The following is a 26,420-nucleotide window of genomic DNA, read 5'->3' on the forward strand; positions in this document are numbered from 1 at the left end:
GTAAATATATATATATATATATATATATATATATATATATATATATATTGTCATTTTAATGGTAAAAGTCTGCAAAAATGAATATTTTAGTATTATTTATATGCTATTATACTTTTATCCACATTTTGAATTAGCTTTTATTTTTATACTTTCAGGTTTCATTTTAATTTTGTTAGATTTCTTAGTAATTTTGTTATGTGCTTTTGTCATTTTTATTAGTTTTTGGCTTTTTTTAATATTGCTATTTAGGTTTAATTTATTTTTATTTCATTTTTTTTATTTTATTTAATGAAATACTAATTAAATATAATATGAAATATTGTCTTAGCAAGTTACTAAAAGTTTTAGTTTTAATTAACAAAAATAATTGGTTAAAGATAAGTTCACTAACTAGATGCTGAAAAACTGTAATAAATATAATAGGACATTTCATGTATTTACAATAAAATACTGTTAAATGTAGTGTATGGAAGTGAAAAAGAACAAGTAATCTATTAATTTTCCGTGCAAATTGTAAATTAACATTCCTAGAATTGCATGTGATTTTTTTAATAAATAAAACCTAAAATGTTGATTCTGGCATCCACAGCTGCTGATTAGTTTTTTATTGTAAATTTAAATTTTTTTTTTTTTTTTTTACGCAGTAAATGCATGCAAAATTCTTCAAGTAAATCCATGAATGAGAAGGATCATGCAAGAACCAGCAAAAAAAAAAAAAAGACTGGCTTGTATCATTAGCGTGTGATTGAAGTGCGAGTAAACAGAAAGCCCACACTCTTTAAAGCTGTTAACTAAAAGACAGTCACTGACAAGGACGCCTCTTCGCATTCCAATTTCTCTTCCAAATATGAACTCATTAATCATAGCAGCTGTCCAAGATGGATTTTAATTTTGCACCGAACACACACCAGCCCCGGCTCCCCTTCGCTCAATGCGGGCAGATTACATTTCACTGTCCTCTTCCTGTCTCTCAGCCTTTCTCTTTCGCTCCCTTTATCTCACTCCTTCCTCTCTGTCACCATTCTCCTTGTCTTTTATTTTCTTCTCATTTCTCTGCATTATTGTGTTTTTTTCTTGTGTTATAAATGGTGCTTGGTGTTCTATTACTTTTCTAAGAATTCGTATGTATAATTATTTTTTTTTTGTCCAAAAAGATTGTTCATAGTCTTATTTACTGTATATATTACTTATGAGGACTAAAATAATATACACATTTTTTATGTTTTTGAGGCTGCATTTATTTGATCAAAAATGCAGTAAAACAATAAAATTGTCGAATATTATTACAATTTAAAATAACAGTTCCCCTTCAGGAACTCAAGCTGCGTCCGAAAACGCTTAGGGAACGCCTTCAGCGTGACCGTGCTCTGAATCATCTGTACAATCAGTCCAATGGAAGGGTGAGGCGTCACGGGTGGGTGACGTCACGACCAGGAAGCTTTAAAAGCACGTGAGGTGGAGCCGGCTTCAGCTTTCTGTCATTCAGCAAGCGTTCTGTGTGTCTGTCAGTCCGATATTTGTTTTGTGAGTCTTATTTGGTGTTGTTTGTCAAAATAAAGCACTATGTCCAAGGCCACAAGTAATTCAAAGCATAAGGGAGATCTCGGATTACGCTTCAGGCTGTGTGTTCCTCCCTGCTCTCGCTACAATACACGAGCGGGGATACACACAGTTTGTGCGTGGTCTGCCTGGGTGCGAGGCATGTGGAGTCTGCTCTCGAGAGAGCCTACTGCTCACACTGTGAGTGGCTTCCGCTACGTGCGCTTCGCTCCCGCAGGGCTCTCTTCGAGAAGGGAGCCTTTGCGAGTGTTCTTCACGGTGCTGGCCCCGCGGCTGCCAAGGCAGAGCGGCGGCTGCACTCGTGGGGCTCGCAGAGGAAGCCTGTGGTGCGGTTCTTCTCCCTTTGAGTGAGAGCTCGCTGTTGCAGCGCACGTTGCCGAGGCGACCGCGTGCATTACGTCATTCTCATTCTTATTATGAATCCTTTTCATATCAGACCGTGTTCACTCGTCTGGTTGCCTTTCTGTATTGAATTTTTGAGGAATTAAATTATGTATTTCATCTAACTAGGAGAAGTTAGATGTGTATATATATGTATACACATACATATATGTGTATATAGGAGCCTCTTGGGACTTTTCTCGAGTGAGAGCACGATGATTTACCTTTCTTCCTCTGAGGAGGTTGAGGTGATCTGCAGGGGCTGCTGGGCAGAGCAGCCCCAACCGTGTTCCAGCTCCTCATTTAGGGAGCATCACTTCTCGTACTCCCGATAATATTGGCGTCAGAGTCGCGCTCCCGGGCCAAAGGCTTCTAGCAGAAGGCGGATCTGCGGATCGTCATTCTCGCTGGCTAATCTTTGGCTAAAACGTCCTGCTGCCTATGACCCAGGACTCATGAGGGCAGGTCCCTCTGAGGAAGTTCGGCGTACACCGCGGTACACGGTGCCCGTCTTTCCTCAGTGCCCTCGGGAGATCAGTCTGCTAACCCTGCCAGTGTTCCAGGGCGCAGCGGTCTCCAGTGAGTGCTTCTCTCAGTTACTTCCGCCCGGAAACGTAGTGGAACTGAGAGGCTCACCACCCTTTCGGGGGTCCCTAGAGCAGCTAGTTCGGCCGTCTTCTGCTGGTGTGCCGTTCCAGGACACCGAGCTAGCCGCTCTGGGTACACCAGAGGCCAGTCCCGAGAGACCGGTTCCCTTAGTAGACTATTTGGCTACTGCCAAATGTGTCTCCATGGGTCCTGCATACTGTAGAAAGAAGGTACAGAATCCAGTTTGATTCTCCTCCACCTCAATTCAACGGGGTGAATCCAACTTAGGTGGGCCCTGAGCAGGCTTTGGTAATGGAACGAGAAGTAGAGTACTCTCTTGAGGAAGGATGCCATCGAGGTGGTCCCTCCTTATGAAAGAGAGTCCGGGTTCTACAGCCGGTACCTCATAGTTCCCAAGAAGGATGGAGGGTTGCGTCCCATTTTGTATCTGCGTCAGCTGAACCGCTCAGTTATGCAACTGAAGTTCAAGATGCTCACAATCAAACATGCCGTGTCTCAAATCAGGTCCGAGGACTGGTTTGTCACGATAGATCTAAAAGACACGTACTTCCATGTCTCCATCCCACAGGAACTTCCTGTGATTTTTTTTTTTTTTTTTTTTTTTTTTGAAAAAAAAAAAAAAAAAAAAAAAATCACAGGAAGTTCCTGAGGTTTCCTTCCAGGGGCAAAGCTTACCAATATCGAGTTCTTCCCTTTGGCCTAGCACTCTCACCCCATACTTTCACGAAGTGTGTGGATGTGGCACTGGCCCCGCTGCGGCTTCAGGACATCTGCATACTGAATTATATCGACGATTGGAAGATCCTAGCTCAATCAGAGCAAATGGCGGCTCGACATCGAGATGTCGTTCTCGCCCACATGAAAGACCTGGGGTTAAGACTAAATGCCAAGAAAAGTGTGCTTTCTTCATTACAGAGGACCACTTATCTGGGCGTGGTGTGGGATTCGACCACGATGCAGGCACGTCTGTCCCCTGCTCGTATCGAGTCGATCCTCACAGTCAAGAGAGTGAAAGAACAGAGTTCACTCACTGTCAAGCAGTTTTAGAGACTGCTGGATCTGAGGGCAGCTGCGTCCATCGTGATACCTTTTGGCCTGCTGTACATGAGACCCCTACAGTGGTAGCTCTAGACCAAGGGGTTCTCCCCAAGGGGTAAACCACTCTGCACTTTCAAGGTCACAAGACGATGCATATGTGCCTTAGACATGTGGAGAAAACCTTGGTTCTTGTCCCAGGGCCCAGTGTTGGGAGCTCCTTGTCGCCGTGTAACACTAGCGACGGATGCGTCCCTCCCCGGTTGGGGTGCGGTCATGAGTGGCCACCCTGCCCGCGTCTGTGGAGTGGCCGCCATCTGACATGGCATATCAATTGGCTGGAGATGCTGGCCGTGTTTCGAGCACTCAAACACTTCCTCCCAGACCTAAGAGATCACCACATGTTAGTGTGCACCGACAGCACGTCGGTGGTCTCGTACATAAACCGGCAAGGAGGTCTGCGGTCGCGACCCTTGTACAAGCTGGCGCACCAGATCCTTGTGTGGTCCCAGGGCAAACTCCTCTTATTAAAAGCAGTGCACATTCCTGGGCATCTCAATGTGGGAGCAGACGTTCTGTCGAGACAGGGGCCGAGGCCCGGGGAACGGATGCTTCACCCCGAGGTGGTGAAGCAGATATGGAGAGTTTTTTATAGTCAGCTCAATGTCCCCTCTGGTTCTCTCTGACTCCTCCAGCTCCTCTGGGACTGGATGCTATGGTGCAGACTTGGCCGAGGCTTCGTCTGTACGCTTTTCCCCCTATCGCTCTGCTCCCGGGAATTCTGGCGAGAGTGCGCCAGGACGAGGTCAGTCTACTACTGGTAGCGCCGTTCTGGCCGGGCCGAGTATGGTTCTCGGACCTGATTTCTCTCCTCGACGGAACTCCATGGGAGATTCCCGTCAGGAGAGATCTCCTCTCACAGGCAGGGGGCACTATCGCCACCCTCGCCCGGAGCTGTGGAAGCTGTGGGTGTGGCTGAGGGGGCACAGCTCATAGCTTCCGGTCTCTCAACCGAGGTTGTCGAGACCATGCTCCAATCCAGAGCTCCCTCTACGAGGAAACTGTACGCCCTGAAGTGGACACTCTTCACTTCATGGTGTGGAGACCGCCAGCTCAACTCAGTTAACTGCCCGATTGGTACAGTTCTGGAGTTTCTGCAGGCCCGTCTCTCCGCAGGGTTAACCCACTCCACCATTGAGGTGTACGTGGCCGCCATTGTGGCCTACCACGTTCCTGTCAGTGGGTAGACACCCCCTAGTTACACGTTTCCTCCGCGGTGCGCTGAGGCTGAGGCCGCCGGTACGTTCACGTGTCCCCACGTGGGACCTGGCTGTGGTAATAGAGGCTCTTTGCAAGGCTCCCTTTGAGCCCATTGAGGAGATATATGACAGACTCCTCACCACTAAGACTGCCTTCCTTCTGGCTATTTCCTCTCTAAAGAGAGTTGGTGATCTTTCAGTGGCTCCTGCCTATCTTGACTTTGCGCCCGGTATGGCCAAAGTTTTTCTCTACCCCCGAGCGGGGTATGTACCGAAGTTCCCTCTGTGATGCCACAGCCCGTCGTACTTCAGGCCTTCTGTCCTCCTCCCTTCAGGCAGCCCAACCAGCAGAAGCTTAATTGTATGTGTCCAGTGCGAGCACTGGGCCCGTACATCCACAGAGCTGCCCTGTGGAGAAAGGCGGACCAACTGCTAGTGTGCTATGGTCCTCCTAAGAGGGGTCTTCCTGCTACTAAGCAGACCCTCAGTAGGTGGATAGTGGATGCTATTAATATTGCCTATGAGTCCTCTCAGCTCCCCTCGCCGAAGGGAGTCAGAGCTCACTCGAGGTGTGGCGGCCTCCAAGGCCTTCCTAGCAGGTGTGTCTATGCAGGACATCTGCAACGCTGCTGGGTGGTCCACGCCCCTCACTTTTGTAAGGTTCTATGACCTCGACATGCAAGCTCCTCCGGGCTCTTCTGTTCTCTCGTCCTAGTACACACTGGGCAGGGACTTTTCAGTCTCGTTCCCTAAGCGTTTTCGGATGCAGCTCGAGTTCCTGAAGGGGAACGTCTCAGGTTACGGATGTAACCATGGTTCCCTGAAGGGAACGAGACGCTGCATCTCGAGACCATACATCCGGTATCCCTGCCAGCGCTTGCTTTATTCCTAGAAGCTGAAGCCAGCTCCACCTCACGTGCTTTTAAAGCTTCCTGGTCGTGACGTCACCCACCCATGACGCCTCGCCCTTCCATTGGACTGATTGTACAGATGATTCAGAGCACGGTCATGCTGAAGGTGTTCCCTAAGTGTTTTTGGACGAAGCGTCTCTTTCCCTTCGGGGAACCATGGTTACATGCGTAACCTGAGACGTTTTTATTTAACTGAAGTATAAAATGTAATTTATTCCTGTGATGCAAAGTCGATTTTTTTTTTAACAGCCATTACTCTAGGCTTCATTGTCACTTGGTCCTTCAGAAATCATTGTAATATGCTGATTTGGTGTTCAATAAATCAAATGTTTCTTCTAATTATGTTGAAAATGGTTGTGCTGCTTACTATTTTTGTTATCGTTTTTTTCCCCCATCTCCAGGATTCTTTGATAAATATAAAGTTCAAAAGAATAACATTATTTATTTAAGTCTTTACTGTCACTTCTGATCAATTTAATTCATCCTAAATAAAAGTATTAATTTATCTTAAGAAATGTGAGTAGTGACTCCAAAGTTTTGAACTTTTCACCTGTAAGAAACCACACAGGATACTCCAGCAATGCACTAAAAACCAATAACAACACCAGTGAGTTTTGCACTTTTTTTCATATTTTTTTAAATAGGATTTTTAAATTCTATTGTTCTCAGTCTGTTCTCTCTTGAGGCAACGGCAGAAAACTTTATATCTTTAACATATCTATATGTATCCATTTAAATGCAAATGTTCCACCTACACTGCATTAAATGCTATGGGCACAAACTAGTCTTTTGCAGTTTTAAAAGAAAAAAGAGAGCGCAAACTGATGGATGTGTAGGGGGTGAAAGTACAAGCAAGACCAGGAGGCCCATGGTTCTTTGTTAAAGTACAACATAATTCTGGTGCTCGTCTGTCTGTCTCTTTCAATAGAATCTGGCTTCAGAGACACAGTCTCAATTTGCTTGCTCTCTCTGCAAAGGAAAAAATAACTTTCTGTTCATGTTTGCTAATGAAACCAAACTTATTCTCATGGTAATATAACGATTCTCCTATTTCAGCTCTTCTGTGTGTATTTTGAATGTGACAATAATAATTCAGATGTAAATTCTGCAGCTGAAGCACTTAGAGTGACGCTGTCAGGATTTACCTGTTATGTTTCTCGGCACTGGGAAAGACATACCAATCATGTCTGTGCTAAGCATTCAATCATTTAGATGATTGAGAAGATTATTGAGATGACAGGATAGATTTCCATTTGAATGTCAGGTGCCAATCCTTACTCATAAAGTATGAAGGTTTAAATTTATAGTGCATAAAGCGTTCTGAGATCTGAATGCAGATCATAGGAGGACGGTTTTTTATGATAAATAGAAACTTATAAAGGAAACATTTGATTAATTCTACATCTGCGTAACTGCTATTTCTCTAACACACTCACAGAATACATACTAAATACATACATAAAAATAATGACGTATTTATAATACTAAAACATTACAAAAAACCTTTAAAATAAGATTCAATTTATTTAATGTTAATTTCTACATATACTAATACACTTTTCACATGTAAAGTTCTAGAAATTACCGTACACCAGTGTTTAAAATTTCGGTTCAGTTAACATTTTTAAGTTCTCATATATTTTATTTCCTTATTTATTAATTTATGTTAAAAAATACAATATAAAAAATAATTGTGAAATACAGTACAATTTTAAATAACTTAAACATTTTTTATATATATTTTAAAATATATTAATACATTTATAAATATATTTGAAAGATTCCAGTGATGGCAAACAATACAATATTTATAAATCAGCACTACCCTAGATTATTTAAATGCTGCAAAAAAAAAAAAAAAGTTCCGAATAGGTTCATGATACCGTGGATTATCAAATCGATCCTTTTTGTAAAGTGCTACCAAGACAATAATACAAAAATTTAAGTTTTCATATGGCAGAATGATTTATTTACCATCATCTTTTCTAACAATATTTTTGGACAATCTGCAGCCAAACTAGTTATAAATGAGCCAACAGTACTGGTGGCCCTCAAAAGCAGTTGGTCTATTTCATCTCAGTTTGCAAGGCCGGTTTTACAACAATTTGTTTACATATTTGTGATGCACATTTGGCTTTTACCAATACTAGTTGTGTATCTTGAATATATAAACCAACATAAATATAAAAATAAAATGTCTACAGCCACCAAAGTACCTCATGTTAACATGCTAAAACACTTATCAACATTATCCTTGCAACATATTTCTGTTCTTCTACAGAGAGTGCATGTCTGCAGCCAGAACCTTCTTGTCTCTTTCCCTCTTTCTGCTCTTTTTAACTGTTTTCTCTTGTAGCCTGCTTTGTGTGTCTCTTCTCTGCTTTAATTGAAAGTGTGTTTTCCATAATTGCTGCTGATGTGTATACAGTACAGAAGGAATGTGGCATGCAAAAATCACCCGGCATCAAAGTGGAGTCAGTGCTGGGTCAAGTGAAGATCAAGGCAGCTATCTGCAGGATTCATCATCTCCTGTCACCGACGTTGCATCAATGTTTTAACATACTACAGCATGTTGTCTCTAACCCTTTATAAACACACCCTTCCGTAAGCCTTGGAAAATACACCCTACTGTGTGACTGAAGATTTTTCCGCAAAACTCAGCAGACAGCAAAAACAGATTTAAATCAATAAACGGCTTCTCACCTGTCATTCTCATCCCAGGAAATGCAGGTTTGGTTTGTGGTACCCTGTGGAGAGAGTACAGGGTGAGAGGCAGAGAAGGATGTCACCTTGTGATTTTGCCTTGCAAATATGTATGGGTGATTATTCAATTATAGGGGCACTTTTTTGACTACCTGAAATTTTAAAATATAAAACTTTTTTTTTTTTTTTGAAAGCAGTTTTTTTCATGTCCTGGAATACAATTATGATCATAGCCATTGGCTTTTAAGTGGACTTTTTCCAAGTGGTTTTTGATGCCGTATGTGATAGTAATGATAAGATGTTAATTGTATTTTATTTTTTTGCAAAAATGTTGAAATTTTAGATTTTCTAACAGTCAATTAAGTTTATACAAATTAGAAAAAAGGGTAAGCAAGATATAAGCAATATTGAGGACACTGAAAATAAAATAAAAAATAAAATCAATGTTCATATAGTCACAGCATAATTTAAAATAATTAATGGAATAATAATAATAATAATAATAAATTCAAAAATAAATTAAAAATGATAACAAACAAAAAATAAAATTATTAAAATCTTTTCCCCCAAAATAGTGGAATTCTTGAAAATGGCTAAACGCTCTTAAAACTAGAAAATAATTAAAATTAAATTAAAATACTATTAAATATCACCCTACATTATGTGGGAGAAAAATGTCTATGCTTGAAGAATTCTTATACAAGAATAAAATAAAAAATTAATTCATTTTAATGTGTCAGAGTAACAAAGCCATAGTTTGAATAATATTGGAACAAGATATTGCGTTTGATGCAACATATGGGTTTAAAGGGCAGACTAACTTACATTGTAAAGGTGTGAAAACTCAATCTCTAGTGGAGTTGAGAGGGAGCTGGGAGTGGGTTTGATTGTCACAGAGATCACCTTGGAGTTCAGCACTGTGCTATTTCTGTGAAAATACAGAGAGAGAGAGAGAGAGATGAGAGAAAACATGAGGAGGACTGCAAAAAAACAGAAGGGGGAAGAAGAGAGGAGGTCATGACCTTCAAAGAAGCTGCCATGTTCCCATGTGACAAATATATAGTATGAGACACTTCTCTTTGTGCTGTGGCAAATGTGCATGTCATTTGCTCATAGAGTATATTCCTTTTTTGACACTTTTTGTGTCAACAGATATCGGTTTCAAAATCACCACATTCCAGGAAATGAGAAAAATGAGAAAGACAGAAAACAGACAGAACAAAAAGTACCAATCTTTCTGTTGAACCCTAAAGACATTTCAATACATTTAGACATCTCTCAACTATTCAGAAAGGCTATAAAACTAATACAAGGCAAAGAGTGTAGTTTTAATGTCTTTGTTTTTATGAAGTTCTTTCTGATATTGCAGAGTGTCCTTTTAAAAGTCCCTTTAAAGGAACAGTTCACCCAAAAATAAAAATTTCATTCAAGGTGCCATAGAATGCATTGATACAATATTTTAAATTGTTCTCTGATATCATAGAAGGAATGTAAGGGCAAAAAATCTCCAGAAACGGTTTTACATGTATTTTTAAAACCCTAGGATTTGTCCCTAATGAAATGGTCTGTTATTACCTTATTTGGAGGGTCATGAATAATAATGTTGAGCTCTGCTCTGATTGGCTGTTTCACAGTGTGGCTCATTTCAGTAGCTCACACAGCAGGAAGGAAACACAGGGAAAATATATATTTCAATACTTTCTTGTGCAGTTATATCGTTGGGTAATTATACTGTAAATAAAATGCGGGCATCAGGGAGCCACTATTAATATGCGGGGCATTGAAACTGCTTTCCTGCACGATCGCTTTTTAGTTTTACTTTCACTTTCGAGATTCGCGATCGCAGTACTCGGTTTATACTATGGACAGGCAGTACTTAACACATATTTTACAAGATCAGATGCTTGTCAGTGGTGCTCAAGGTCTGTAAATCATTCGCAATCATCCTCAGTCATCTCTCCTTACTCTGTTCATGTGGTAAGTGAATGTACTGTGACTTATGTACTTCATGTGACTTATGTACTGTAATGTAACAGGCTACCCCTAGCAAGGAGCTAACCATGTCCCTTTAGTTGCTCACGTTATTTTAATTAGTAGAATGCGTTATTTGTTTTCTGTGCCTTTCTGAGTACAGACACCAACCCATCGCTGCACATCACATCCCCTGCACAGCCTGGAACATAACATTTATTTCCATGATCTGCCATTTTCCTTGTTGTCCTCGCTTGTTTCTTCACAATACCTGCAGAACTTCTGATGGCTCAGCTGGCAGCTGGCCCAGAACATGGGCGGGTATATGCAAATTTTGGGGGCGTAACTTTTAGCGATCCCGACTGTAACATCACAGTCGGTGTTATGTTCTGATTCGCCTTTTTTCAGTGGTCTTTTGCATTCACAATATTTACATAAGGAGGAGGAAACAATGGTGGCTCACGGTATGTAATTTCCATGTACAGAACTGTTATTTTTCAACTATGCCAAGGTAAATACAATTTTCCATTCTATGGCACCTTTAACTCAGTGTCATGTCATTCCAAACCTTTATGACTTTCTTTCTTCTATGGGCATAAAATACATTTTCCTATTCGTGTTAGTGTTAACTGTTTGATATAGCTCTGAAAATGTTTGCCAAGATAAATAAACTACAAAATCTGACAATAATGGTATGAAAACTATCACTACTTTAGCTCAAATAATGCTAAAACTCGAAAAAGTGTAGCAGCTTGGCCTTTCTTTGAAACCAAGAAAACAGCAACAGACAGAGAATCCAATTGAAATGCACAAAGTCTCAACATAAAATGAAAGCAAAGTCTCACCTCTGTAGAGAGAGAATACTGCCCAAGTTTCTGTACAGTACGATACCAGTCACAAACGCTGAGGCGTCATCTTCATCTATAACACAAAAACACACACACATGTATTACAGATATACAGTATCACCTCAGTTCCTGTTAAATAAAAAGGCATAAAGCAAAGCGATGAGGAAAAGAAATGCTATAAGAGGTCACTGAGATACAGACTTGATTGGTGTGTAATCAAACCCTTTATTTAGAGCCCTGTAATGTAACTGGAGGTGAGATTGCAGGTTATTCTCTCTTCCTGTTTCTCGCTATTTTACTCTGCAGTTTCTTACCGATGAGTTGGGCAACATGACTAATCACATATGCTTGCACAGACCTTCATTACACAGACGAATACATGGCGTGTTCCAAGAGTTGTCCCTTTTTAATGAACACACTCAGGTTTCCATGTTTTGTGGGGACATTTCATAGGAGTATTAGTTTTTATACTGTACAAACTTTATTTTCTTTCCCCTTACCAAACCCCCTAAACCTACCCTTCACACAAAACTTTCTGCTATTTTAGATTTTTTTTTTTTTATTAATTTTATATGATTTTTTATCTTGTTTCCTCATGGGGACCAAAAAATGTCCCCACGAGATCAAAATGTATTGATATTTCTAAGGAACATTTGGTACAAATATTGTAGGGAATTCCAGGTGTACACACACACACACATAAACACACACACTACTGTTCAAAAGTTTGAGGTCAGAGTGAAAAGATTTAAAGAAATTAATGTTTTTATTCAGCAAGAATGCATTAAATATATCAATAGTGACAGTACAGACAAACAAAAATATAGATATTTTAAATAAAAGCTGTTCTTTTGTACTTTCTATTCATTAAATAATCCTGGTGAAAAATCATGGTTTACACAAAAATATAAAAATAATTCCTTTATTCAACAAGAATGCATTAAACTGATTAAAAGTTACAGTAAAGAAATTAGTTTTTCATGGTTTCCACAAAAATACTAAGCAGTACAACTGTTTTCAACATCGATAAAAATAAGAAAATATTATTTGAGCAGCAAATCAGCATATTAGAATGATTGCTGAAGGATCATGTAACAATGGATGCTAGAGTAATGGCTGCTGAAAATTAAGCTTTGCCATCACAGGAATAAATTACATTTTAAAATATATTCAAATAGAAAACAGTAAATTGCTGTTTTACTCTTTTTTAATCAAACAAATGCAGCTCTGTTGAGTATACAAGAGACTTTTTTCAAAAACATAAAAAAAATCTTACTGACCCAAACATTTCAACAGTAATGTTATGTATATATATATATATCAGAACCGTGAGATATTGTACTGGGCTGCGTTCAGCCCCGAAAAAACGGTGCGAAACGTTTATTAAACGGAAACGGTGATGCATTGAACACCCTGTTCTGATGACGCAAGTGTTGCAACTATGGTAGCTGAGAAGATAACTCTGTTTGCTCTTTTTAAAGAATTTTCAGAGCCTGATAAAATCGATATAAATACATTTTTAATACTGAAAAATACGCTCAATGTTACAGTCACTGCCCTTGCCATCCAGAATAAAAGAGAACATCCCAATCGAGTGAAGGGATTTGTGGAAACTGTGGTTCCTAATTATTGTGATCCAACATTTGCCTCGCATTTCAGGATGAAAAGAAATTTCAGGTGAAGGATAATCCACTTCTTACCTCCGAGACTGTGTTATGATCTATATGACCTTATTATTTTTATTGTGAATATTAGCAATATGTAAAATGGCAATGTATTTCTGTATTTAAATTGACATTTTCCCATTCCATATGTGCAACATTTAGTGCAAAATGAAAATGAAAATTTAATTATATAATTTATATTTGCCATTTTCTACACTAGTTTTAATATGCAAATTAAAAACATTTTTAAAGCCATATAAGTTGCAAAATTAAATAGAAAATGCATTACCCAAATTGATTAGATATGTTTAACATGTCCAAGCAAAAACTATAGCAAAATTATGCATTTTGCATTTTGCTACAATTATCCCGCGGTCTCACGATGAAAATGCAATCCCAAGTGTCCTACCGAGTCTAAATGCAGAAAAACAGCATTTAAATTATAATTTTGCAACAGTTTTTGCTTGGACATGTTAAACATATCTAATCAATTTGTGTAATGCATTTTAATTTAGCAATTTATAAAGCTTTAAAAAAAATTTTAATTAGCATATTAGAACTAGCGTAGAAAATGGCAAATTTAAATTATATAATTGAACTTTCACTTTCATTTTGCACTAAATATTGCACATATGGAATGGGAAAATGTAAATTTAAATACAGAAATACATTGCCATTTTACATATTTTTACATATTGCATTGCCATTTTGTACATTACATTTCAAATTGAATTTAGCTACACATATGCTTCCATGCTAGCGGTTCAGCGGCAGTTCAGTGCTCATTACACCTGCATAGATCTTCTGGAATTTACCCATGCCTCTAATGTCTCTATACTGGTTAAACACGAGATATAATTCGTGTTGGATAAATCTAACAGCCAGTCTCATTAAACTATTATTTGTTACAGAGAAAATAGTTTTGGCAAACGTTTATCATGTTTATGTAAATTCAATGCTGTATATCGTGGTCCCTTTGCTTAAGGTTGACTGAATTGCCTAGCAACTATTATGATGGCTGTTGTTGTTGTTTATTAAATATGATTATTCAATTATTAGTATTTTATATAAATAATAATAGTATTCAATAGTGTTTAGTACTGAGACATGTTGCATGTGTTTGTGATTGTGATTTTAGTTACATTGTTGGCTTTTAAAGATAGGCTACTCCGTTGTTGTTTCTAAATTATTTACACACTTGTGCTGTTGAACTGTTGTATAAATGCAATATCTCACTCGTAGATGTGAGACAGGTCTATGGCTGTATATCGCCACAGCCGCAAGCCGAGTGCCTTTTTCTGTTCTAAAGAAGGGGGTGTCCCAACACTTTTGTCGTTATAGTGTCTATACAAGTCATTGGTGTTTGGTGATGAGTTTTTGGCTCAAGGTCTGCATATAAAGTCACACCAGACGTGTTCAGCTGGGATCAGGACTTGGCTTTCTGCAGACCAGTCAAGTTCTTCCACACTGACTGAATCAATCATGTCTTTTTGGACCATGCCTTATACACAGAGGAACTGTCATGTTAGAAAAGAAAAGGGTCCTGTCCAAACTGTTGCTATAAAATTAGAAGAACACAATTCCCTAGAATATCATTATATGCTTAAACATTAAGATTTGTACTCATAGAAATTAATAAACTAGTCAAACATGTTCATTAGAAGGGGGTGACCCAATACTTTTGGCAATATAGTGTATATAGCAAATCATGGTTGTGATGTAACTAAACTTGCAGATATCACTCACACAAGTATACACAGATACACATATTTGGCCTGTTGGTTTGAAATGACAAGGTGATATTTCTTGTGCTAATGAAGAGAGCAACACAGTTGAAAAAGCGCGAGCAAGGGGAAAGGGCAGCGGTCCAGCCTCTGTCACACTCACATCGCATCACTTTCAGCAGAACCACCTGAAACAATGCGCACACGCACACACACACACACACACACACACACATATATGTGCATACACATAAAGTCCATCTGGTCTTCAAGCTAGACTGCTCTAAATCATGCCAAAACATGTGGCAGACTGGCATGTGCTGTAAGGGAGAGAAAGAGTGAGAGTCTGTAGGGGGGTGCCAGGCGGCGGGCAGAGTCCACAGCTTCAGGGCTGCAGCTGAGGTCCTATGGGCAAGAACACAGACTGATGGAGGGGGACAGGGGGCTGGGGGCGTGACAGTTTTGAGCTCCCTCGGGGTAATCGGGTTTCTGCTTGCCCACCCCTTCTACTAATATGCCAAAGCCATGATAATGCGAACAGATGAGACCCGAGAGGGCATTTATGGACAACACAAGGTACTAGAGGAATGTGCATTGTAAAAAAAAAAAAAAGAGTTTGTAACTTTAAAAATTAAGATGTTCAAGTCCACACTAAATATTTTCCAGTTTACGGGACCTTCAAGTAATGTGAATTACTTGAAACTACATAAAAACCCACGCTAGACCAACATAATTAAAACAACAACCTGACACTATAACAGTTACTCATTTATATTAAGTTATTGAGAACATATTCACAGATTAATTGTTACATGTAACAATAAGATCTGTAACATGCATTTAGAAAATAAATCAGGTTTTAATAGAGCTTTAATTTCATGCCAACTTTAATAGTGGTCTTTTGTTTGTGAACAAATCATTTTGGTGAAAGAATCATAAAGTGTTCTTTTTAAAAGCAGATCCTTTGTAAGAATGAAAGTGTTTTGTTCGCTTACAATGTGTTTCATTGGATTCAGTCTATCAAATTCCTCTCTCACTTGTCTCATTCTAAAGCATCTTTAATATAACAGCTAATCTCAGCATGTCCAAAGCTTGACGACCTGTCAATCCAGCACTGGTGGCATGGCAACAGATCTCCCAATGGGAAAGGGAATTAAACCTAATTGCGCCTGATTGGCTCCTGCCGACTCCTGATTAAGTAGCAACTCCGCTATTAGCATAGTCACGGGGGAAGAAGCATCTTAAATGGCCTGTAACGCCGGACATGGCAAGGATTAAACAGCCTACAGCAATCTGCTCTCCAGGAGATAAAATCCATCAAACAAACAGAGATTTGTTACAAATACAATTTTCTACTGTTTTACTAGAGTAAACAGCAGAGAAGAGACATTAAATTATTCAGAGAGAAAAAAGGGAATGGGATGAGTAGCATCCAGGCGTAAAAATGGAAATTACTGATTAAATTGTTACATTTTATGAATTCTGGAAAAAATGTAAACAGATTTCATAGTGTCCTAGATGAGCGCACAATGCAGGCCAGATTCAAACCTGTGCTTCCCATATGAGCATCAAGGCTCAATGTGTCTTTAGCATGTGTAAATATCACTTAGCCACTAGTGCTTACAAGCATATATGTGTGCAGTTGTGTGAGACTGTGTCTGTCTTACCTGGTTTTCCAGTGACCATGATGTTTTTAGCCACCCTGACTTTGTCCTCTGAGTTGCGAGCCCAGTCCACCATCCCCCTCCACCCCTTCATGGGGAAAGTGATATCTGCATTTCCTGCGACAGGCCGCTTGTGAATACTCAACACTGGAGAGAGAATCCAGAGGGAACTGTAAGATCCATGGCAACACCAATATCCTGACTCACTGCACAGCGATCACATCTCAACTAGAGAAAGTGTCATGCTGTCAGACGACTCCCCCATACAAACTCTCTCAGCTCAAACGCTTTCATTCTCTTATGATCTCAGCCTTCTGCTGCCAGCCATATTCTCTGTACCACTTCACGACGACAGCATTTTAATCACTGAATAAATTCCCATAACTTGCAAAAGAGCCATTTTTATTTATGAAAGTCGAAAAATAAATCTGTGCAAATCTTTCATAAAGCCATTTGTACTTTTCAAATCAATGTATTGGAACAATTTACATACCGATGGTTTTACTTATGATTTATACAGTTTTAAGACTTTCAAACTAACCAAGTAACCAACTAATTAATCTCAGCCTCAGAACTAGTGTTTACAACAGGGGTCACCAAATTCGGTCCTGGAGGGCCGGTGTCCTGCAGAGTTTAGCTCCAACTCTAATCAAACACACCTGAAGCAGCTAATCAAGGTCTTGCTTGGTTATATTTGAAACGTCATGGCAGGTGTGTTGAGGCAAGTTGGAGCTAAACTCTGCAGGACACCGACCCTCCAGGATCAAGTTTGATGACCCCTGGTTTACAAGATACAGTGCTAATATAATGACTTGTTAGACATCGTGTTTTTCTTCTACTAACTAAATACAGTAACTGAGTAGTTTCACTTTTTTGACAGACAGTACAGAGGAAATATATTTCAAATAAAAAATATCTTTTAAACGTTCTATTCATTAAAAATACTGAAACTGTTAACACAATATCCACAAAAATATTAAGCAGCTCAAGTGTTTTTAAAACTGATAATAAAAATAAATGCTTAAGAAATGCAAAACCAGTCATAGGTAGCATGGGTATATTTGTAGCAATAGCCAACAACACATTGTATGGGTCAAAATTATAAATCTTTATTTTATGCCAATAATAATTAGGATATTAAGTAAAGATCATGTTCCATGAAGATGTTTTGTAAATTTCCTACCATAAATATATCTAAATACATCTAAATATATCTTCCTACCATAATATCAAAACTTAATTTTTGATTAGTAATATGCATAGCTAAGAATTTTATTTGGACAACTTTAAAGGTGATTTTCTCAATGTTTTGAGTTTTTGCATCCTCAGATTCCAGATTTTCAAATAGTTGCACATTATCTTGGCCAAATATTGTCCTATCCTAACAAACCATACATCAATGGAAAGCTTATTTATTCAGCTTTCAGATCATGTATAAATCTCAGTTTCAAATAATTGACCCTTATGACTGGTTTTGTGGTCCAGGGTCACATTTTTGCATCGAAATCTAGGTTGGAGCTGAGACATTAAATTACTTGGTGAAAAAGAAGGGAACTAGCAGGCCAGATTTGATCAATGTATGTGTGTGCTAATTGTTACTAACTCTGTACAGTGCTATTCATGTTCTTAAGTTCAAGTTCTTGTGCATTATTTTCCATCTATTGATGAATGTGTGGTGTTACATATTCATCTGCGTCTCAAAGCTTTGTGTAGGTCTGATAGGTCATTGCTGTAGGACAGGTGTTGTCACTAAGGGAGAATCTGAGCTCATACGCAGTTCAGTGATTCAGAGGTAAACAGAACCTCTCACACCCCCTTTTAAACTCTGCCAGCTGCTGCCCACAACTTATGACCATGAAGGTTCATCTTCCCGCTGTTTTTGCGAACCTGGGTGCTGAGTAAACCATAGTCCTTTCTGTGTGCAGGAGAGATGCGCGTTTAGAGTGTGATTCCAAAGTTATAGAAATGCCTAGAGCTATACATATTTGGAAATCAGTATGAGCAGCATATCAGAGACAGGGACAGCTCAGGGACTTCTCATGATTCCCAGAGGGATATTGTGTATTACTGCTTTCTGATGAGTATGAAAATGTTCAAGGTGTGTGTGAGTAATAGTATTGGTGGTATTGGTGAAGGGAATTTGTGGTGTTGTAATTAAAAGCACAAGCACAAAAAAGATGACAGCCATTTAAAACTATGAGAAAGGGTCATAGGTAACCACCCATGAAGATTTATATACATCACCACACCTTGAATGATTAAAAATGCCTTTTAAAAGACCTTTCCACAGTATTGGACATCATTCATCAGATGGTTAATTACATTTCAGTACAATTTGCTTCATATTCTCCAGTTCTTTTTTTGGATAGCTTCAACTTCTAGGCTGCCTGTCCAAACATTCAACTACTTACGTACATGACCATCGCCCTCTGACATTATTGAAGAGGTGTGAACCTTGCTAAATGTCAGTGGAAACTGACCCAGATTGTCGGTGACCTCATAAGTATCCTGGAAGTCCTTCATGCGGAGACTGATGACGTCCACAAAGTCCTCCACTAGACGAAAAAGCTCCTTAACATTGGGCCCAAGCTGCCAGAAGGAAAAACATAGCTTCATGTTAAAAATTTTGTTAGTTCTTCTTTCAGTAGGCTATGTGATTCTGTAAGTGGATTTTAAATGTTATTGTAATAAATAGTAGATTTTTCTAAAAATAACTGCTGCTGCTGCTCAAGCTTAATGATATCCTTGCTTCAGAATGTAGACTGAAGCTTGTGTTAAGGCATAAATTATAAACTAACTAATGATCTAACTAAACAGCAGGAGACAAACAGCTGAAAGAAAGATGTGCAGCGAAGAGAAGAGAATTAGCCAATTAATCACCTTTAAAACCAGCTGAAACTTGTATAATTACTAAATGAAATAGCGTTAGATGATGCCAACATTAAAAGAGGGAATGAGAGAATGATGAATGAGTGAGTGGAAGAATGAATGAGTGAGTGAATAAACAGGCATGGAGAGAGAGAGAGAGTGAAGGCTGACTCACCAGCTGTGCTTCTTCCCACCTCTCCCTGTTTTCCTCCATCAGTAAGTTACTCACTGATTGCACAAAATTCTGTGAACAAAACCACATGTCAGAGAAACATTCTGGGTCAAAACGTTTTATTATTTTTTCTTATTTAGAAGTAAGCAAATAATGCTTCACTAACCCTCATGTCTGCATTACTGGGGCTGTAGTAGGACCTCCTAAATATCTCTGTCATGTTTTTCAGTACGTCTATGATAGCCAGAAGGTCTCCACTGTAGCTTGTTCCATCACTTGACGTCACCCTCAGCTTGGTCATGACTTCAGAGACCCCATCTCCCACAAGCCCTCGTTGAGCCTTGGACAGGTGATCTCTGGTCTGGAGTAGGTAAAAAACAAAACAAAACAAAACAAAACAAAACAAAACAAAACAAAACAAAACAAAACAAAACAAAACAAAACAAAACAAAACAAAACAAAACAAAACAAAACAAAACAAAACAAAACAACCTTAGCATTGCAAACACCATCTTGAGTTTAACCTAGCTAGAGCTTAGTTTGGACATCACATACCAGTGTTTGGATACTTCGGTAATCATTTGAGACGCATTTAATGTACGTTGGGTTCTCCCAGAATGCAATGCCTACATCATCCAACGAACATCGCCGAAGAATTAGCCCTGCATCAAAGAAATGGGTCGTCATTACCAGATTTTGAACAAGGATTGGTTAAAAACTGTATACTGCATGTTGTCTTGTTGGTTTTCTTCTGTGAACCAAGCTTGTGGAGCTGTCCGTGGTCCTGAAATTGTCTCAGTATAGCTTAGAGGGTGATGACTGTTTAGGAAGTTATTGCGGCGTGTTCCTGTTTGCATGAGTCATATCTTACCTACAGCATTCGGAGGGCAGCGGACAGCTGCAGTGTCCCCTGCAGGAGTTTTTTTCCAAACTACGTTAGAGAAATTCTCCTCATCACAGATCTCATGCGGCTCTGCATAAAACCGAAGAAGTCAAAAAATGCAAAAAAACTGACCAATGCCACAAAATGTGAACAAAGAAACAAGTAAACTACAGAATTACAACATAATACTTGTTAAGTCTATAAATAGGGTTAGGTGATATGACCAAAAGAGTACCAAAAGAGTAACTGTATTTTACGATAATGCCATATATGATAATATATAATTTTTTTGTTGTTGCTGCAAATAAGGTTGTTACAATGCCAACATTTTAGATGCCATTATTATTATTATTATTTTTTAATTATGTCAATGCCATTGCAAAAACCAATACTAGCCTAACTAATACAAGTTTGGGTTGGGCGATGTCTACCAAACTGGCATCGGACGATGTCTCCTGAGCACCACTGACAAACATCTAATCTTGTAGAATGTGTGGTAAGTACTGCCTCTCCGTAGTATAGTGTCCATGTGATCGGGAATCTCAAAAGTGAAAGTAAAAAAGAGAGCACGCATTCGAAAGTGGTTTCAATGCCCTGCATATTAATAACGGCTCCCTGATGCCTGCAATTTATATACAGTATAATTACACAACGATATCATTTTGAGAGAAAGTACTGAAATATTTTTTCCCTGCCATCTCCTATTTATTCCCTTTAGGGGTTCCGTAGTACATGTCATTTCCTTTCCAAACACGGAAATGAGATGCAGCAGATTGCGGTAGAGAGGTGGGGCAAGGAATCACAATGTTGGCTCAACATCGTGACAATGGCATCATCTATCGGCTCTCAAGCCTACTGAAGACATGAAGCAGTTATATTAGGCTTCTGTCACTTTAAGACCTAATACAAGGGTCTAATGTTCTAACTTAAGACAGACGTTTTGACATAACTTGTATATTCGAATGTTTGAGTGAAATAAACTGCAAAAATAACTCCGTACTCATGCTGTGTGACAGGCAGCACAATAAGTTGCGAAAGACATCTCAATTAAATACATGCGCACTCTTCTGACAGTCGGTTTTAATTAAACTGTCTCTCAGAAATAAAATCATCTGTCAGAACAGTGTGCAAGTACTGAATTGAGACCTCTTTCATATATTACTGTGCTATAGTGAAGTTTAATGTGTTTAATGTTTTGACACATTAAACATTGAAGTTTAATGTGTCAAAACGTAAAAACACATGAAAAGGATAAACATGAGCAACACTGCCGTGATAGAGATGCTAGTCAAAAATGTAGCCTATACAAGTGAGCCTATACCATGAGTTTTGACTACATGTGTTTGTCTCACCTGGACATCTCTTCTCATTGCAATGTCTAACTTCCTCTCTGTCCCCTGGGCATGGCTCCCCCCCAAAAAAGGGACCGTAACACACTCTCTGTCTTTGCTGGCTTCCTCCACCACACGTTTTGGTACAACCAGCCCAAGAGCTCCAGAGCTGCCATTGGCCATCCACAGGACACTCTCGGAGGAAGCAGTCTCTTGTCTGACGCCACTCGCCCTGACACTCCAGACCCCCATACGAGGGCCCGTTACACTCCCGAGTGCGCTGCATTGTTCCATTTGAACAGGACGAAGAACAGGAACTCCAGCTGGACCACTCATTCCACACGCCATCCACTACAGAGCAAAAGACATAAAGTTATAAGAAGAAACTGAAGAATTTTCTAAATGTGAGCATAGAGGATACAAAGCAACATTAGGTTAACAAAAGAGAGGAACTTAAAGTGGAGCATGATAAGGGGACATTACTGAAAGATACAGTATATTGCAGGAGAAAGAGAGAGGAGCTTTGGGTTGCCAAACTCTAGTCAAGTCCGCAGTGATTTAAAGCCTCACTTAATCACCATCATTTGCTGTGAACTTCACACTGGTTCCTTTCAATCTCTTTCTCTACAGTGCCTCACGTTAGGCTTTAATTGTGCTGCTTGATGAAAATCATTAAATCTGTATGAGACAGTCTGTATTTAAAGACCCAAAGATCACCTGGGCATACAGCAATGTTGCAGAATTTGGTCTGTTTCTCTGGACCATCGCAGGGCTTTCCTCCAAACTGTGGCTGCTTGCAGGAGCGAGTGCGGTCCCTGTACCCACGGCCGCACGTTGAAGAACACAAGCTCCATGGAGTCCACTCATCCCACGACCCGTGCACTGTAATCAGAGCGGCTAGGGTATGATTTATAGAGAGAAAAACGCACCTCGACAACACACAAACACACGCACTAGGGTAAAACTAAAGAGGGGTTCACACTGACAACGATCTGAATTCATCTATTTTCAACAGGAGTTGCTGATTTCCTGATGGCATAAGCAATTGTTTGGGATGATATAAAGTTGAGAAAAGTTTAATGAGAGGCCAGGTAATGGGAAGACTACCAATAGGAGTGAAGGCATTGGAGCACATTCAGCAGTATGCATTGATCATTGATCATCTTGTTCATGATATGATGTATTGCTGCAATTTTATGAACATTTTCCACTCCATTTTTAGCAGCAAGAAAACTGATTCCCTGTCCAAACCGAAGAACATCTTATTTTTAACAGCAATACATCATATTTGTGATCAGATGTTCAGAAGCTACAGCCATTTACATAGCCCACAAATAATGTTACAACAGGAACGCCTACTAGGGAAGACTGTATGATACCCAAGACGGTTCACTCATATTGCTATAAATTGGAAAAACTGCAACACGCAATATGGCGGCTCTAGTAATAGGAGTGATGCCATCGAAATAAAAGAGTTGTTAGTCATTTTGCACTGCAGCTACTGTTAGACACTCCACTTCCCACAGAAACCTGAGACTCGTGTTAACGACTGCGCATGTGCATTGGCATTGACCGACCAGAAATATATGCATTTAAATGTCAAAATCTGTGGGGCACCGGCAAGGGATAGAAGTATCGCTTTTTAGTTTAGTTTTTTCATTTATATGTTTATTATTGAAATGTTGTTATATGCATGTGTCAATTTTATTTAATTTCTTTATTTTCTTACATATGTGGGTATATAGTATTTATAGAGTTGTAACTTTTAGTTTTAGTTACTTTTTCTTATTTGTAAGTCGCTTTGGACAAAAGCGTCTGCTAAATGACAAAAGTAAGTAAAGTAAAGTAAGTAAGTAAAATGTTTTAAATAAGTTTGGCAAGCAGTTTCTCAGATTTTCTGCATTCGATTAGATCTTGCATTGCGAATATCCACCATGTGAACTGACTTTCGTTCCAAGAGGCTTTGCTACTAGCTACCAACAATACAGCAAAAACAGCTGTCAGAGTGAACATAGAATTACGGGTAGCGTAAAACACAAATATCCATGGAAATTTTAGTGTGCAAAATGTTAAATATTTGGCTGCAAATTCTGAATGTTCTGAAGAGCTAATCATTCTTTTTTCTGCATAAAGATATTAGCACTTAATACAACATTGTGCTTGACTAGGCACATGTTTTTATCTAGGTAACACTTTTGTCTGGCCCCCTGAGATGCTGAAATGGTAGAATGAAAAGATATTGAGAAAGACCATCCTACATGCAGTGGGAACTATAGGGAGTTAGCTGACAGTGCTGCACCCATTAACATCTTACCACGGCTCTCCAGCATCCAGGGTTGAGGGGGGAGAAGCCGTACATGGAAGCCCAGGAATAGTTAGCTTCAGGTGGGCAGCAGCTGGAGGGTGAGTGGGCAAAGCTAATGGACCTGAGTGGACGCGGGACGGGTGACGGGATATGGATAAGGAAGATGGTGGGGGTGAGGAGAGGCCTGAGGTTGGCTGTGCTTACCTGGACACACAACAGTGTTATTGCAGGGTCTCTGTTCACGCAGCGGCCCACTGCACTGCGTGCTGTACGGCACCGAGACACACAAGCGTGTGCGGCTCTGCCAGCCCTCACCGCACGTGGTCGAACACACGCTCCACGCAGACCACTCCCCACCCGATGGAGGATCCACTGAGAGGGACGGGGGGAAGTGGGGGTGGGGATGGGATGGGGTAGGGTAGAGAGCAGAGGAAAGGGTAGGAACAGGGCCAAAACTAATTAGCATGCAGGATTAGCCATTTTATTTAACAGGGGAAGATCTTTTCGTCGCTGACTCCATATCCTCCGCATTTACCCGTAATAGAAGTTCATGCTTTCAGTTTTGGGATATGTAAGTCAGCCATCTCTACGAAGATTTCACAAGGCTACCAAATAGATCTGACTTTACTATCTGAGCAACTGGGAAAGCCAAGGAATCATGTGTAATCCCGAAGGAATGGGAACATTAAATGTCCAATAGGAAACACTTGATTGTCTTGACAGTCCAATAGATAATATGGGCTGTCATGTCTGTCCAATAGAAAGAGTTAAGCTATCATTACCATCAAGTGGAACGAAATGGAGAATCAAGAATGTCCAATAAAATGATATTTAATTTCAAAATGAAAAGTGATAAGGAGGGAAGGATTTCACCTCATTCTGACAATATTAGGGGCTATAAACGTTTTAGTTTTCATACTAAAACCCTGCATAAGCATATTTAATAATATGCATATATATGAGCGTTTTATTTAATTTCTGAAACTATCAGTACAAAACTTGTTTGTGTACCATTTAGTTTAGCAATTTGCATAAAACTGTGTACATAGTATTAATGCTGCTTCTGAAAGTAACATAAAAATTGGTAAAATCATGCACATTTTTTTATATACTTTCTGATTCATAGAAAAACTGATTTTTTCTTTTTGATGAACAACTTAAATGTGACGCTACAGCCTCCATTTATGGATTCACTGTGATTTCTGATTTGTAACACATTGGAATGACAGAGGAAAATTGCATTTATTTTGAAGTGAAAGGCTCATATCGGTGTAACTGTAAAATTGAAAGACAAATGCATGCAGTGTTCACAAAGAAAAGACAACATACTAGGGATTACATCATATTAGTCCAATATGTCTTTTATATTGAAGCATGCAAATCATACATCACCACCCCCAAGCAAGGTGTGTCTTGTTATCGTTTGTTTCATAATAAGCGGTTACAACCCTTTCAAAATGCTTTTAACTTCCTTGTAAGCAATGGTGTCCATGATTCATGGACATCTCGATGTTCCTCCATGAACCATGCCATAATACACATGACAAAGACAAACAAAACATAAATCACACTGACAGGAGCATAAAAAAACAAGGCCATAGCCACATACGCATCCAGTCTACTCCCTGTATGTGGACTAGTGAGCGAAACGGTTGCAACTGTGTGTATGTGTGTGTGTGACCCCAAGCTGCAGAGGAGGCTGATGCCACCTGTCTTCTTACCTGTTTGGGAAGACTGCTGTCCGCTGCGGGTCTTATCAGAGTCCTCTCGTTTACGGCTGTCCACCGAGCGTAGGGATTGGCTACGAGTGCCAAGTCGGCCTCTGCCTGCAGGATGGGGTGGGATTAGCAACTACAGTCGAATTCTGATTGGGCAGTGCTGTGCGACCTGAACATCTAGACCAGCATCAGCCATGCTTGGGATTTTGTGTGAAGTTTAAGGTTACATAGCTGAGAAGAAGTGAACCTATATTTGGTTTGATACTACTCTCCATGCGAACGCGAGACTCTGTGAGAGTTTGGACACTTCTAGGCTTGCGTGACCTCGAAACGTGTGCTTTGAACACCAAAAAACGGCAGGAAGTGTGCAGAAAGAGGGCGAGATGGAGCGAGCAGTGGATGGCGGATGAAAAATAAGCAGACCATGCGGAACGGAGACACAGACAATTGAGGTGAAGACATCTGCAGCCGATGGCCTTGACCATGGAGTGGGTTATTTACTCATGGCCTCCATCCAAACTGAGTGAAGATCTACTCACTACAGTCACATTCAAACTGACTTGACCTTACCAAGCATGGCCTCTTGCATTCCTTTGTATTTCACTGGACTTAAACCCTTGCCTTTAGAGGAATACTGCCTGTAGCCTATGGGTCCAATGAAAAGCACACAAAAACGCTCATTCTATCATCAGTCTAGCATTTCATTATCGTTATTGCTCTATCATTGTGTCACACAGGAAGCAGAACATCTTTTTTACAGTGAAATGTGAAGAATGTAAAAAAATGAGGTGTCAGATAGTGATAGAGAGAGAAA

The 26,420-nt window shown here is 39.6% G+C and overlaps 1 protein-coding gene across 1 annotated transcript in view; it reads right to left on the bottom strand.

The window, feature by feature from the left end:
- LOC306887512 (adhesion G protein-coupled receptor B1-like) overlaps positions 1-26,420 on the bottom strand; it is a gene marked incomplete at both ends in the record, with an annotated part of 68,332 nt that overhangs the window by 28,500 nt on the left and 13,412 nt on the right. The window contains 14 exons of the mRNA XM_079445296.1: positions 8,459-8,502; positions 9,284-9,386; positions 11,275-11,350; positions 16,333-16,476; positions 18,810-18,918; positions 19,373-19,441; positions 19,536-19,730; positions 19,925-20,031; positions 20,241-20,342; positions 21,605-21,934; positions 22,301-22,480; positions 24,093-24,260; positions 25,610-25,714; positions 26,177-26,251. Of these exons, the coding sequence (XP_079301422.1) occupies positions 8,459-8,502; positions 9,284-9,386; positions 11,275-11,350; positions 16,333-16,476; positions 18,810-18,918; positions 19,373-19,441; positions 19,536-19,730; positions 19,925-20,031; positions 20,241-20,342; positions 21,605-21,934; positions 22,301-22,480; positions 24,093-24,260; positions 25,610-25,714; positions 26,177-26,251 (1,807 nt within the window). The remainder of the gene's footprint in view (positions 1-8,458; positions 8,503-9,283; positions 9,387-11,274; positions 11,351-16,332; positions 16,477-18,809; positions 18,919-19,372; positions 19,442-19,535; positions 19,731-19,924; positions 20,032-20,240; positions 20,343-21,604; positions 21,935-22,300; positions 22,481-24,092; positions 24,261-25,609; positions 25,715-26,176; positions 26,252-26,420) is intronic.

The sequence above is a fragment of the Barbus barbus genome, assembly GCF_936440315.1.
Source record: "Barbus barbus genome assembly, chromosome: 21".
Taxonomy (NCBI): domain Eukaryota; kingdom Metazoa; phylum Chordata; class Actinopteri; order Cypriniformes; family Cyprinidae; genus Barbus; species Barbus barbus.